The sequence below is a fragment of the Lichenostomus cassidix genome, chromosome 3, assembly GCF_008360975.1.
Source record: "Lichenostomus cassidix isolate B80296 chromosome 3, HeHo_3.0, whole genome shotgun sequence".
NCBI classification, from domain to species: domain Eukaryota; kingdom Metazoa; phylum Chordata; class Aves; order Passeriformes; family Meliphagidae; genus Lichenostomus; species Lichenostomus cassidix.
Window position 1 is genome coordinate 7,096,616 of NC_139483.1, and position 15,761 is coordinate 7,112,376.

Below are 15,761 nucleotides of genomic sequence, written 5' to 3' on the forward strand. Positions count from 1 at the left end.
TGGGAAAGAGTCAGCTTGCCTGGGACTCCCCCCACCTCCTGCATCAGGCTGACCTGCACTTTTATGCAAATAAGGAGGAGCTGTAGCTCTTCAGAACTTTTCCATAACTATGTGAGATTTAAAAACCTGTTTTGACCTGTTTAAATAAAAACCCTTTAAAATGTTATTTAAGATTTACATTCCTTGATAAAAGCAGGAGAGCAAATCCTTTAACTAATGCAAATTACCAGGTTTATTGATTACAAAAATGATTGTCACTATAAATCACCCAAGACTGAGTATCTGACTTTTTAATCACTGTAGGTTTACTGCAGAGTAATAATTTTTAATATAGAAATATATATTCCTAATAATAGAAATAATTTAGAGTTTTATTTTGGTGGTTTTTTTGCTTCAGTGTCTGCCCTTACTTTAGGAAAAACAGTATCTCTGCTTTTCAGGTCTTGTACACCCTTCTCAAAATCAGCTTTTTTAAATTTCTTACACTGGATGTTATCACACTAATTAACATGAATAATTTATTTAATAGTCTACATTGAAGATGTTATTAGTTGCTGAACTCTTGCCCCATGTTCTTCAGTTTTCAGAACCTGGGCATTCAGTGTGTGAAGAAGAAAGACCTGAAGGAATCCATTTCTTTACGAATCTCGAAGAAAATTAACCCTTTCAATGGTGAGTGGAAATCAGCTGGTTCTCTTGGCAGGATGATAGGATTTTGTTTGTCCTATCCTGCCTTTGCTTTTGTGGTAGAGCTTCATTGCCTTTTTTTTTTTTTTTTTTTCAAAAGATCTCTTTCTGAGAAGCAGTCCTCCCCTTCTGTGTCCCTCCCAGTCTTTCCTCCCAGTCATCACATGATGAATCTATTTGGATAGTTGCCCTTTCTTTTTTTTTTTAATTGGATTTTTTAATTCCCAGCAGCAATCTGAGTTGCTGTCTGGACAAAAGGAATGGGATAGCAGCAGAAACCTTTCCTGGAAGTTTCTACAAGTGTCTTGGGAATCAGATTCCCCAGTCTTGGCAGCAATGAGAGTAAAAGACTGAATTAGCATAACTCCACAACAGCTTAAGCCAATACAAATCTCACTTGCCACTTTCTCTTCTCTTGCTGTGACCCTGGTGTTTGTGACCAATTCAGGGGGCTGATAGACCCCTTGGAACTGCCCCTCACTTGATTTCACAGCATGGGAGCTCAGAAATCCACAGCAGGATTGCAATGTCAAGGCTGGGTTGGACAGGACTTGGAGCAGCCCGGTCTGGTGGGAGGTGTCCCTGCCCATGGCAGGGGGTGGAACGAGATGATCTTTTAAGTCCCCTCCACCCCAAACCATCCTGTGATGTTGTGGTTAGTCTCACCAAGTCAGAGGCAGGACCTGCTGCTGCAGAACCACACCTGTGAGAGGTTGCCCACAGGGTTTTGTTTGATGTGACGACTGATCTGTGGGCTGCTCTCACCGAGAGTCATCCTGCTCATCCCTCCATCCCTGCTCACACACTCCCACCACTTTCCTCACACCACACACAGGGGCTGCGTGGCCACACAGTGAATGAAAGCAGCGAGTTGCTCCGATGGAAAACCAACTTGAAAACAAAAAAAAAAAAAGAGAGTGGTTTCCCTTCAGATCAACTTGCTAAACCAACTCTTCTCACAGCAATTTAACTGCTAAGTTCAGTGCATAGAGAAGTGGGGAACACGCTGCAAATTTTTGGGCCAGCTGGAATCAGACCAACACATGCAGAATGCAAGCACAACTGGGGGGAATTAGATGAAAAGCATAAATACTCCCAAATTATTAGCTAAGCAGTGTGAGTGCAGTCATGTATTTCCCTAAGCGTGGCAGGAGTTTGGAGATTCTCCAAATACTTTTGTGGGTTTTGTAATGCCTACAGAATTCTTGCTATATTCAGGTAAGATCCTTTATAGAGAGTTGAGAGCTGGATTTCTGGCTGGCTTTGAAATACATATCCCTAAACTGGGACACAAAGAAGGATGTTGAATTTATTAGAGAATGAGAAATGTCTTAGATATTTTTCTTAATTTTAGAACAGCTGTTTGGAGTCAGGTTGATGGTCCTGATGATCCGTCTAAACAATTATCCTAGTTATGATCATGTATGCACACAGTATTTTGACACAAGTTTAGTTCATCAGCACAAGTTAAACAGTTTAAGGGTTTGAATTATGGTGCCTTGACTCAGCCAGCTTTACCTTGATTTCAAACAATAAAAGGAGAACTTTTCTGTAGAAGGAAGTAGATTTTTACAGTTGTTGGCACTTAACTCCACATTCACCAGTAATTTTTGGATGATTACAGAAGGGTGCACCTGGTAGCATCTGGGCAGATCCTGGGCTGCTTCCCGCCAGTCCAGCAGTGGAGGAGGCCACATTCCTGCCCTGGCAGCAGAGGAGAGCCTGCCTGGGTGACACACAGGGCAGCACCCTGCTCTGGGCAGGGGCTGTGCTGAGAAGGGGCCGCTGGCAATCCCCACCTGCCTCACTGCCCTTCGGCGCATGTAAACGTGTCAGCACAAAGCAGCCACTTGAGAACAGCCTCCAGGGCAGTCCCACGCTGAGCAGAGCCTAGAAAGGCCTGGGACCAAGGTCTAATAAAAAGGATTAGTGACAGGAGTATTTTTATATGTTTATTTAGTTGATCAGAACAGGGTTTTGTGAGCAGAAGTCACTGCAGTGTTCATTGCTTGATAAGTTTTATGTATGGATTTAGTTTGTTTTTTCAGGTCAGAAGAGTATTGGTACATTTTCCAGGATTTTGCAGGTGTTGAACTCATCTTGCATTATGCTTTACCTCTGTGTCTTCAGAAAGGCATCTGACTTCCCTGTTTAGATACATTCCGGAGCTGTGCATCCTCTAAGCAAGTCGGTGTTACTCATTTCTTGTATGACATCATCAAAGAAACTTCATGGAAAACAAGCCTTCAGGGTGCTTGTGTGTTGGTTGGCTTTTCTTTTTCTTTCCCACTTTCTTCTGGAACAAAAGTTCCCTGTCTTTTGAGCCTCCTTTTGGGGCAAAAAGGTTCAGTATTGACCCTAAACAATTGGTGCCTACGTCGGAATCCCTGGGTGATTGGAAGCTGTTTGCAGATCACTGCCATATGCCCGGCTGGAGTCATTCTGCAAGTATACCTGTGTAAGGCTGTCTCCCTGTGAATTCCTAGTGTTGGCTGGCAGCATTTATCCCTTGTGAAGTTCAGCACGTGCTGTAGGAATTCTGTATTCACTAGGATGACTTGCAATCAGAGTACTCCTCTTGTTGTAGCCTTGTTTGAGAGGGAGAGGAATTGCTGTTTTCACACAGTGTTCATGATCCCTTGTGTTCCCAACGCACATCCATTAGAGGACATGAATCTCAACAATTCTAGAAATCCCTTTTGTCTGTCATCCCTGAGCACCCCAGGGAAATGGGGCACAGTGTCAGCCTAACATGTAACTAGGACTCCTTGGCGTGATGATGACGATGATGATGATATAAATAGCGCAGCATTGAAGGAGCAGAGTTACTCCTCCAGTGGAGCTGGTCCATGTCTGCTTTCTATGGTGTTTGTTTTCTTTTAGTAGCTGTTGAGTTGTGCCATATCCTTGTCTTCCCATGCACTGTCTGATGTACAGCCAACTCAAATTAAAAGAAGAGCCAGTTTTCAGTTAAGAGCTTTTGTGAGTGGGTGTAACTTGACATAGAGACAACAACTGAGTTAATAACAACTCGAGTTAATTATCAATGAGGAAAAGCCCTAAGTGTTTTCTTTAAATTAGGGAAAAACTCTACTTAGTGCATTGTTTCAGAGGACTGACGTTTTTCTAGCCAAACGCATGACAGCACGAGAACCCCAGACTTGTTTTGGAGTGAGAAATCCGAAGAATTGCCAAATTCCAGTTTTTATCAGAGGGGATAAATCGGCTTTCCCCGGAGTTTGACACAGGCTTAAGCTTCCTGCTCCTTTGCAATCGCTTCTGCTTACAAGCGCGCAGTTCATTTTCAGGCTCTCCGCTGCACCCCACACCTAAACCCGTCTGCCTTTGCCTCCGCAGTCTTTCCTTCGCCGTTTCCCCTTTCCACCCGCGAGCAGCTGACCCCGCCGTGGCTCCGCGCTCGTCACCATCTCCGCCGTGCCGCCCCCGCCGCGCTCGCTTCCTGCCCACGCCGTCCCTCCCCGCAGCTTCCTCCGGCACCGCATCCATGGAACCCCCTCTCCTCTGACGCCACTCACCCACGGCCTTCCCCAGATCCCCTTCTCTGCCTCACCTGCGCTGGCTTGATAGGGAGTTTCATGGAGCCACGGATTACGTGAGCAGCTCTTGGCAAGAATCTTTGAGTTGGGAATGGGTTGAAAGTGTGCACTGTAATGAGCGCCTCAGATATCACAAGAAACTTTCAAGCTTCTGTTCTTGAATTGAAACCAATGTGCAAGCCCCCAACTAAATTCTCAAGTGCAAAATCTTGGTTAGTGAGAGTCATCAGCTTTTGAAGAGGCACAGAGCAAACCCACTTGAGGAAAGCTGCATGTCCTGATCATGGCATGACTTTAGCCCTTAGCTTTAGAAAGCCCTTTGTTCTGTTCTCATGCAAATGCTCCTTGCTGCTTATGCCAAAATGTGTATGTTAATCTGAAGGACGGCCCTCTCTCAAATTGTTTAAAAAGTAAAAGGAAAATTACCAAGTAGAGAGATAAAAATGCTGACTTCTTTGTTTTTTATAATATAAACAGAAGCTGCTAAAAAAAGGTATTAGGAATGTACAGAGGCTGATGGATACACTTGTTTAAATCTGTTTGAACTTCACCTTTTTCTTATTGAACTTGAAACAGGAAAAGAAGTCAGAGAAACAGTGTCTAGACAAAACAAGTGCTGAGTTTTGAAAGTTTTAATTTGTATTTTCAGTTCTTCCCTTAGCCAGGCCATTCACCTTCCCTGCTTTTCTTTCTTCTGTAAAACAGGGAAAAACATTGATCCACAGAATTTTGGGCATTTGTTGACTGTAGATTGGCATTGGAATTTCACTTGTTTGCACTCGTCAACTCCCTGAGCTTTTGCTTTTTAAAAAAAGGGTGTTGCTGATGCACATTCTGTTTCAAGGTACATGTAAAAGTTGGGGTTTTTTCCTGCAGAATTGATTGAAAATTACCTCTTTGTGGATCTCAGTGGTATAAAACAGTGGTTTATTTGGAGAAGAAACACAGTGCTGTCACAGTCTGTCCCTCCTCTTGTTTCTGACCTCACCAGGATTCTTCATTAGGAAATGTAGTGATGGGACAAGGAGTAATGGATTCATACAGAAAGAGGAGAAATTTAGGTTGGATATAAAAAGGAAGTTCTTTACTGTGATGGTGTGAGGCACTGGCACAGGTTGCCCAGAGTAGCTGTGGCTGCCCCATCCCTGGGAGTGTCCAAGGGCAGGTTGGACAGGGCTTGGAGCAACCTGGGATAGTGGAAGGTGTCCCTGCCCATGGCAGGGTTTAGATCTGGATGACCTTTAAGGTGCTTTCCCACCCAAACCATTCTGTGATCCTACCTGTCTGGAAGTGCTAGCAGAAAGCTACACCAGCACAGTTGTGGCTGCAGCATGGACCTAGGCTGGGGGGATAAGGTGGATCTGAAATGGACCTCGTGGGCACCAAGAGGGACCTGTGACTTGCACCCCATTTCCCTGCCTGGTTGAACCTGGTGTAAATCGGCACCAGCTCTGGAAGAGGCTCTGCTTGCACTGCGCCAGGGCTACCTGTCGTGGGAACCAGCTGGCTGAAAACAAGCCTTTTCCTCTTCCCTTCTGGCAAGATAGCTCTGAGCCAGACCAGTTCCTTGATCTGATTCACCACATGAGAGCTAAGCCAGCCTGAGTAGCGCTGGAAAGGTTGGGCAGAGCCACCTTTTGCAGCAAAACCTCTGGCGAGGACCGAGTTAGACTGCCCAGTCGGTATCAGGGCCAAGGGGGGTATCTTTGTACTCCAGGAGCAAAACCCTGGAGGCAAACCACCTCTGTGTCATCCCTTAAATGAAACTGAGCTCCCAGCATCTCCCTAAATTAAAAACACTCATCTGCGTAAGAGGGAAACAACTCATGATGATTATTAATGATGTGTGTTCCCCACACATGTGGGGAGTGATGTGTGATGATTATTAATGATGTGTGATCTCTGAGGTGTTTTAACATGTGGAAGGTCATTCTCTTTGACATCTCATGTGGCCCTGCAGCCCCTCACTGAGAGGGGAAGGTCACAGGATGTCCCTTTGCAGGGTGAACTGGTGCTCTCCACAGAGCCCTCTGTGTCACACCACATCATTTGCCTTGGAAGTTTCCATGCAGGTTAAGTTGACATGCTCATGTACCTCCAGCTCTGCCCACTCCAGAAGGTTGACATCATTAGCTGGGTGGAGGACTCTGTATGAGGGATCTGCTGTTTGATCAGGTGTCTCATTTTCAGTCAAAAAACAACAAATGCTTGATCATTTCTCTTCAGTGTTCACAATAAACTTTCACTTTCCCTGAAGCATCACCTTATGAGTGAACATCAGAGCCCTTCATCCCCCATTAATTTAATCAGATAGATAGCATTTTATTGGCCTTGCTGGATGTTGAAGGCTGTTGAAATACTAAAAAGCTATAAAACTATAATTAGAAATTAATAAACCAGCCTCTTTAATTTTTTATTGTTTGAACTTGGACTTTGATGGGCTGGATTGAGAAAGTCTCCAATTTTGTGTTTCAGAAGCAAATCCAGGAGGTTCTCAGTGGAATCCCAGTGGGGCATCTCTGGATTCTAGAGAAAAAATCTTGTAGACAGGGACAACCCAAACCTAATGCCCATGAGCTGTCTGGATTAGGCAGCTCAGGTTGGAAGGAGCTCACAGTTTAGCTCATAATGGAGTGTTTTGCCTACGCTCAGACTGCATTGGTCTCTTTCCTTGTTAGCAGATACTGGATTAGGGAATAATCTCCAAGATAATAATTTATTAAAGTTGGGGAGTCAGCATTTTGTTCAGAAGAATTGGTAACAGGTTTATAATCAAATTATTTACTAGTTATTGTAACCCCTTTCCAGATGAACAGCAAATCCTCCCCAAGTTTGACTGTAGCTCCAGGTACTCCTTTTGAAACCCTATTGCCAGAATCTTGGTGAGTGGGGTTGGATTTCTTTTACCATGGTGCTGCTAGTATTTTTACGGCTTTTTTTGACATCATATTCCATATTTACCTTGGAATTGTAATTATTCTTAAATATTAATTTTTATCTATTATTTCTCTGAGTTAATTCTGAAAGCTCTCCTCTTCATTTTAAAACTTACAAGTAGTCCTTCATGTGTTCCTGTGTGCAGAGATAACTACAGATGAAAGATTTCTGCCAGTTTAAGGCTATTTTTTGTAATTAGGTTGGGCCATCAGAGGAACGTACTCGGGTTTTTGGTTGGATTCCAGCTCTTTCAGCTGGATTCAGATGAAGATACTAAGGTGTGGTACCACCCAGCGAGCAGTAGTCAGAAGAGGAAGTTGACCTCTTGCCAAAACCAGAGAACTTCTTCCCTTTTTTTTTGGTCCATGTGTTGTGTTGGAGCCTTTTTTTACCACACCTGTCCTCAGGGTGCCACATCAGGCAACAATTTTGCGTGATGCCCCTGGTTTCAGTCGAGCTGCTTGTGCAGAGCTTGCAGGGCTTGATGGAGTGGCTGCTCCTCCTCTCCAGTACATAGCGTTCCCAAAATCTTCGACAGCGTTTCCTAACTTTAATAACTTCAGGTTTGTCAGGTTTAACCCTGTCTGTTGTCCTCTGCACAGAAGTTGGTGGAATAACATGGAATGACACGACCATCCTCCGTCCAGCCGTGCTCCAGGCATTACTCAGGGTGTTTGTCTGCCTTGGCTTTGTTTGCTTTTAATATTCCCAAGGTGTAAGCCAGCATCCATTCCAAGGTAGTGGCTGCTCTCAAATTGACTTCAGAGGGAGCAGAATTAGATGTTTGTTAAAAATAACAACATTTTATTTTGTTTGGATGATTGCCTTTTTTGTTTTCAAATGGTGAAAGCTGTGTGCTTCTTCATATGCACATGGAATCTGGTGTCTCTTTCTTTTAAAACATGTCATCACAAGATGGAGTTGCAGCTGTCTTGTTCTCCTTTTTTTTTGCTCTGTTACGTTCTTCTTCTCTGGTTAAAAATAGCCTAAGAGGAATCACTCTTGACTGAACACTTCCTCTTTCACACTACGCATTTTAAAAATTCTATTAAATTGTTTATAAAAACACACAAATCAGGAGCAGTGGGTTTTGCTACGATGGAGTGAGCTGTATGCAGTGATCCTGTCCCTTGCCATGCTTGGCACAGCGCTCCTGTGTCAGGTGTTAAACAGATTTATTGGGAATTTGCGCAAGTTTGGGGCATAGGAAATGATGTCATTTGAACATTAGTATTGCTAATTTTCTCCATATCTAGAGTATTTTTGCATTTATAGAGTTCTCTTATGCTTTGGTCTGCTGCTATTTGTTTCTGAGGAAGAGCCACATTTCCCTGTGGAAAATAGAGCAGAACTGAGGCTCCTTTAGCATGAGAGAGAGACTTGGTTGCACAACCACAAAGTCCTCACTTTTGATTCAGGGTCAAAAACCAGATCCAGATTTTGTGCTCAGCTTCCATCTACAGAGAGCTTACTTAGGCAAAGGTATTGAATCTCTGTGTTCAGTTTAAGTGTGAAGAGGTTTGAGATTTGACCACCCCTGGGGTCTCTGTGTGGTTGCAGATGGCTAACACAGCACAGGAGCATTAGCCCTGATGTCAGGATGTCCTTGGGATTTGGCCATGATGTCAGGGCCTGGATTAGAGCTGCTCTGCTGATATCCCTTCTGCAAGGTGCACTTTGGAAAATGCACTTTTCTTTCTGCATTCTTTTAATCAGCCTGTATCAAGAGTTGGGCTGTGGAGTCAGCCAAATCCCAGTTAGGCTGACGAGCTGTCTGTTCCAAACCCCTTTCCTAAAGATCTTATTTCAGGTTAGCAGGTGAACTAATGAAGTGCATCAAATCAAAAACTTTGCTCTGTGGATCTGGTAACACAGTCAGCACCAACCTGCAAAGTGCTCACAGCCAGAACTCCCCTGGGCCTCACCACTTCTGAAGCTCACACAGTTGTTGCTTAGTTTTGTACTCGTTGCTTTATTTGTCTTGAAATATTTCAGATCACAGGCTAATAAAGAGGACAGGTAACTTGATTTCCCTTTGCAGTAGAGACCAGGAGAAACTGATATTCAGAGCACCAGAAGGACTCAAAATGCCAGTGGAAAGTATTCTGAGTTCATCACACTTACTATTTCACACTATCAAAATGTAAAGGAAGTCACTCAAGTGGGCACTGTGGAATCCCACTCATGGCAGGGTGGAGACCTGAGCCAGTGATAAATGCTAAAGGTCAGAGCAAGCAATCTAATCAGTACAGCATGGTCCCCACTTCTTATCACGGCCGAGTTTAATCTTCTGTTCTTGCAAGAGGCCTTTGAAAGGGCTAGGGAGGGAGTGAATGGAGAGCTGGTGATCTGGTGACTTGGCCCATGTTGGCATTGGCTAATTGTGAGGACTGTGAAACTGCTGAACTATGGCTTGGAGGGGTTTTGGGAAACAGAAACACTTGCAATGATTTTAATTATCAGTACTTAAGCGAAATTAAGTCAGTTTCTCAGTTTGCTAATATTAAATGTCAACATAATGGTTTGGTGTCACACCTTAAAGGAAATGTCTAATTCAGAGGGGGCTGCTCTTCCTAGAATTGTCCATTAAGCTGGGAATGTATGAAATGTTCACTAGTGATATTCCAGGCCCTGTGTCTTGTAATTAAAATAAGGAATGAACAAAATTGAAATGCTGAGTTCGGGTTATGCATCGCTGTGTTTTACACTGGGAGGAACATGCAAGGAAATGCATGGATCCTTTCCAGCAAGGGTTTCCTTGTGATACAAATCTGTATCCTAATGACTCAAGTAATCCCTGCTCTGAAAGGTGGCAGCAGTGACACTGGTGGTGATGGGGTGGGGAGGTGGTTTCTGTTGTTTCATCTTCATTCTTGCCCCAGGAACTGCCTTCTGGCTCTTTTTCCATCTCAGTTTCTAGAGGAAAATAATGATTTTATTGCATTATGTAGCCACTGCATGATGCTATGCTCTCACTGCTGCAGAAAAATCTTTAATGAGGTCCTAGCATCCCTTTGTACCAAAATATTTCTCTTGGGCAACAACATTAATTTTGGAAATTTATCATGCACGAAGAAGAATGAAAAATTACTTTAAAATTGTAGATACATGGAACTGTTGAGGCAGGCAAGGTGAGGAAATTGGAGAAAGAGTCAGCTGGAGAACTTGGACAATTGAGCCTTGTTGAGTGCAGGGAAAGTGTTAACTTCTGTATCATTTGTTGTGAAAGGAATTAGTTCATGCAGCCCCTGTCCAGCTGCCAGGGGCCAAGGGCAGGTGTGCCTGTGTAACGCCATCTCTTTTACTGGTGGAGATTCATCCCAGTTTGGTAAAGAATTCCTGCTGGTTCTGTGACTAATCCTCACTGCTGTCTTTCCTTCAGTGCCTGAGGAGCAGCTGCACAACATCGACGAGTATGACCTCAATGTCGTCCGACTCTGCTTCCAGGCTTTCCTTCCCGACGAGCTCGGCAACTACACGATAGCCCTTCCTCCTCTGATTTCCAACCCCATCTATGACAACAGTGAGTACCAGCTCAGCCAAATGGCTTTTTTTCTTTTTTCTTTTCTTACTCTCTTTAGTTTGGGATGAGAAATGCCAGGTTTCTGAGGTCAGTGCCAGTTCTGGGTCACTTCTGTGGCGTGACTGTCACATGGCAATTCACAGTGAGCATGTATTCAAACATGATCCCAGGGTGAAACGTTGGCTAGTCAGTGAAAGGATTGTCCATTGCATTCATGGACTCACACACAGGTGTGTTTCCAGCCCTTGTTCACATACAGCAGCAAGGACTGCAATGAAAGGCCCATTCCTGACATGCCAAGTGATTAAAGTGATAGTAGGGAGATGAATGGCTGCCTCAAGGTAGCCCTTTGAAGTCTGCCTGTGCCCTTGAGGAGACTTGCCTTTGCCTTATGAGGGCTCTGGAATGGGACTTGCAAGAGAGATTTATCCCAGTGGGAAGCTGTCCTAAGGCCTTTTGTGTCCCAGTCAGTGGCTGTTTCATGGTATAGGTGGGTAATGGGAGAATCTTCAATCATGCTCCAGGAGGGTGCAGAAGTACATGAAAACCCTTCTTGGGCTGTTTTCCACATTCCACAAAACTGGACATCCTTAGGGCATTGGCAGCTGAGGGTTTTAGCCCTCAGTGTGTGCTGGACTCCTCTCCTGGAGCAGAGTAGCAAAAGAACTCTTAATCTTGGAAAACTGTCCTGCAGTTGTTTTCATTTCTGCAGCACGAGTGTTTCCAAGCTAAATATTTCAATCCTTATTTTAGCAGAAACTACAGAATGAAACAAGAGCTGCATTTCCTAAAGTTGTTAGAATTGTGTTGATGTGGGCACAAACAGTTCATGAAAATGGTGAATATGAACTCAGATGGCTGTGATATTTTTACAGTCTTCTCAAGAATGATCTAGAAGCTGTGAGCGTCGTATTACTGAGAACCCTTGTACTGAAGTAATCAGGGCTGAGATAAAAACTGATGTACCAGATTTGCAGCTCTGCCTCAGATGCCATTTAGAAATGTGCCAAATCATGATTACTCGTCCCTGTGATTGACGTCAGTCCTGGCAGAGCCGCGAGAGGCCGGGGCTGTGCACGCTGGGGGAAGCAGGGGCGGCTGCTGGGGGTGTCTGTGGGCAGCACTGGAGGCACCCAAAACCCTCCCTGTAACGTAGCAGCCGTGTAAATAAACCCGTGCAGAGCTGCGACCACAAAGCGTAAAAAATGGCGTTGCTTAGTTTCAGATCCGAGTCGCTTTTAGAAACGTCAGCCCGGTTAAAGCTGCTCTGTCGTACAGCCAGGATGTACCTTCAGGTAGCAGGGACTGCAGCCTGGGGAACCCTGGGCTCTGAGCCTTCACAGATCTGCTCAGATTAGGAGCAAAGAGATAGTCTGAAAATCAGCTTGCACCCTTCAAATCCAGTATTTTCTTCACTTTCTCATCTTTCATAGTCTCCACTTGCTTTGGATAATGAGCTACAGAAGAATCATATTAACGTCACAAGAGGCGACCCCATTAGCAGAGGCTGCAAGTGTCTAAAATTCAATATTACAGGCACCTTCTGTTTCCAGTTGCTTCTAAAGCTAACTGGTTTGGAACAGAAATTTCCCAAGTTGCATATCAAAAACTCTTGGGAAGAGTCAGATGAAGCAGCTCACCATTTCTGAGAAATGAGGTTGGGTAGCACGTGTTCTGCCCTTGTTGAAAGCAATGTGATTTTTGGTGAGGAGCTCATTTCTCTAAGGGTTTGTTACCAGGGACGTGGTATTGGGGAGTGAGGAACAGGAACTGGGGAGAAGTTGAGGTGACAAGGTGAGGAACGTCTCCCTCTGAGGCAGGTGCTGTGCTCAGCCCTCCTGCTGACAGCATGGTGGTGCATCCACATCTGCTGGCATTTGTGTGTTGATTTCCTTTCTGAATTCCTTGTCTAAAGACAAAACAACAAACTCCAGTGAAAGAGACTGTCCCAAAATCTGTTGCAAGGGCCTAAAGGGAACTGCAAGAGAGGTGGCAGAGGGACTTTTCACAAGGGCATGCAGTGACAGGACAGGGAGTGATGGCTTCAAACTGAGAGGGAAGGATGAGATTGAGTATTAGGAAGAAATTCTGCCCCACATGAGTGGTGAGATACTGGAACAGGTTGCCCAGAGGAGCTGTGACTGCCCCATCCCTGGAAGTGTCCAAGGGCAGGTTGGACAGGGCTTGGAGCAGCCTGGGATAATGGAAGGTGTCCCTGCCCATGGCAGGGGGTGGTACTGGATGATCTTTAACCCTTCTTCCAAGCCAAACCCCTCTGTGATTCTCTGCTATTGAGTGCCATTCAAGCACACGGAAGTGAAACAATGGTAAAATTAGGCTTTTCCTCACAATTCTTAATTTACCCTTCCTGTGAAAAGTGCACCATGACGCTGTCAATCACATGGTCCTCTGCTGGTTTTGGGTTTGTTTGGTTTCCCCTCCCTTGAAGGTTTCTGATTCATTCAGCAAATGAAGTGGTGTGTGTCATCTAGTACATGAGGCTGTAGCTCCTGCTTAAAATAATAACAGTAATAACTGCAGAGAGTAACTACGTAATTGGGGTCTGGTGAGAGGTTACCAGGAACTCTGCTCTAGGTGTAGTCTGTGTTGTGCTGTACCTGTACTTGGGCAGGAATTGATTCAGACTGAGAGTCTGAAGCAGATTTGTTTGGGTTTGGGTTTTCTTTGTTTTTCTTTTTTTTTTGAGGGTGACACCATGACCTTTGGTTTTCATTTCTTCCCTGTGTCTGGAAGAGGGAGGCCATGGTGATGGAACCTCATGGTGCTGTGGCCATAGGAGGATCCATTTCAGGGTATCAAAGCAGCACCAGCTTGTTCATTCCATGTATTTTAAATCAGTTTGGAGCTGCTGCTCCAGAACAGGGCCAGACACCACCAGGCAGAGCATGGCTCAATCCCATTGGAGTCGCCTGTAGCCATGAGATTGTTTGGAATGCAATGTGCAGCCTTCAGTGGTGGCTAATTCATGGTGACATACAGTGAGAGGGAGTTCTACATCCACAGCTGTCCTGAGGGCTGTTCATGTACAGCCACAGTGTGGCGTTTGAAATTTGAGTGGGTTTGGGTGATACCTGCTGCCTTCAGTGAAGGTATGAAATTATGGTTCAAGAGCTGTTCTTGGACACCTGCAGAGGGGAACAGAGAGGAACTTGACTGGATGGCCAAGTACCTCTGTGAATAGAACTATGGCCAGATTCTCAGAGAGGGGAATTCTCATAACTTGCTAGCCCAGCTCTTTCCAGAGAAGCATGACTGTACCAGGCAATCAGTCACTCACGGAACTGCTTTGAATTCTGCAGCTTGAAGGGCATCAGGGCTGAGCACAGCCACATCATTAAGGGAAGTATTTGAGACTGCTCTAGCATAGGTAGAGAGCACAGCAGTACCTGGTGTCTTGTGTTTGGAGATAAGCTATAGGATCATGGATCAGGCCCTGCTGCTGAATTTCCTGTATGGAGCGACTTGCTTGGTGTGGATTTTAGGGTGTCACACTCCTCCAGCTGCTGCCTTCCCTTCATATGCCTTAACTCCCAGCACCTCCTGTTCAACAGTGACAAAGTCACAGTAATTCTTAGTCATTAAACTTGCCTGTTTGTTTCCAGGAGCTCCCAACACTGCGGAATTGAGAATTTGTCGTGTGAACAAGAACTGTGGAAGCGTCAAAGGAGGAGATGAAATATTCCTGCTGTGTGACAAAGTTCAGAAAGGTAAACCTGGACTAGGTTTTTTCTCTCCCTTTGACCCAAATGGACACATTCCATGATAATTTTCCTGTTGGGGAGCTGAAACTCTTCGCCCCACACCTCAAAGTGGTTTGCTTTTGTAGCTGGGTGGAGCAGCTTTCAGATTTGTGGGATATCTGCACCTCTTGTGCCTTTAAAGTCAAGCCATTTACTTTGCAACTGAATTGAGTCAGGCTCCTTACTTTGCTCCCCTTTTTTCTGCTGCAAGTTTTCAGTTTTCCAGCTTAACAAGCATCCTCTGTTTCTCCTGGTCTAGATGACATAGAAGTCAGGTTTGTCCTGGACAACTGGGAGGCCAAAGGTTCCTTCTCCCAAGCGGACGTTCACCGCCAAGTCGCAATCGTGTTCCGGACGCCGCCGTTCCTCAGAGACATCACCGAGCCTGTCACGGTGAAGATGCAGCTGCGGAGGCCCTCTGACCAGGAAGTCAGTGAGCCCATGGATTTCAGATACCTGCCAGATGAAAAGGGTATGGTTCCAATGAAATGAGCATCAGAAAAGCCGTTATCAATGCAGGACTCGTGGTAGTGGCTTAATTAGTAAAAAATCTACAACGCTGCTTCTGCAAAGCAGAGTTTGGGGTTTTAAAAATTAAAACAGTCAGTTTGTTCCCTCTTTCAGTGAAAATATCAAGAATCACTGTTGGGTAACACCAGCATGGTTTGTTAGTGATGCCATGCCTGAAATATTTGCCTTTAAATCTACTACAATTTGATGCCTCTAGGAAGTTCCTTTAGGCATTTATTGAAGAGAAACATAACCCTTTTCCCTTCCACTCCTTTCTCTGTAGATCCATATGGCAACAAAGCAAAAAGACAAAGGTCAACGTTGGCTTGGCAGAAGCTCATCCAGGACTGTGGTAAGGAAAATGTTTGTCTTTTTCTTCTCATGTGAGTAGACTTATATTGAGATGGAGCTGTTTTCTGTAAGAGCAAATGCTGCAGACTCATGCTTTGTTCCTCTGCAGGATCAAACACGACAGAGAGGCCCAAAGTAGCTCCATTCCCTGTTGTCACTCCTGAAGGGAAGCTGATTAAGAAAGGTAGGTTTTTACCTGCAACCTGACAGTGGTTTAAACAGATCCCTCCTCTTTGCTTGAGATTCCAATCTCTTGAGGGTTTCTTCCTGTAAGCTACTGATACTTCTGACTGTAGAAACTTAAAACTATCAGTTCTTCATGTCAGCCTCAGTATGTGCCATATAGGGATGAGGTAGGCTGCTCTCTTGCTGCTGTCCAGAACTTTGGGGTTCACCCTGGAGGGCAGTGAAGCAAGCAGACAGTGAAAATGCACA

At 44.8% G+C, this 15,761-nt stretch overlaps 1 protein-coding gene across 2 annotated transcripts in view; it reads left to right on the forward strand.

Moving 5' to 3' along the window:
* The window catches only part of REL (REL proto-oncogene, NF-kB subunit), a 40,479-nt gene that overhangs the window by 22,031 nt on the left and 2,687 nt on the right, over positions 1–15,761 (forward strand). For both annotated transcript variants that reach the window (XM_085054239.1, XM_085054240.1), the window contains 6 exons: positions 581–672; positions 10,564–10,704; positions 14,328–14,432; positions 14,725–14,937; positions 15,259–15,327; positions 15,436–15,510. In XM_085054239.1, coding sequence (XP_084910365.1) covers positions 581–672; positions 10,564–10,704; positions 14,328–14,432; positions 14,725–14,937; positions 15,259–15,327; positions 15,436–15,510 — 695 coding nt within the window. The remainder of the gene's footprint in view (positions 1–580; positions 673–10,563; positions 10,705–14,327; positions 14,433–14,724; positions 14,938–15,258; positions 15,328–15,435; positions 15,511–15,761) is intronic.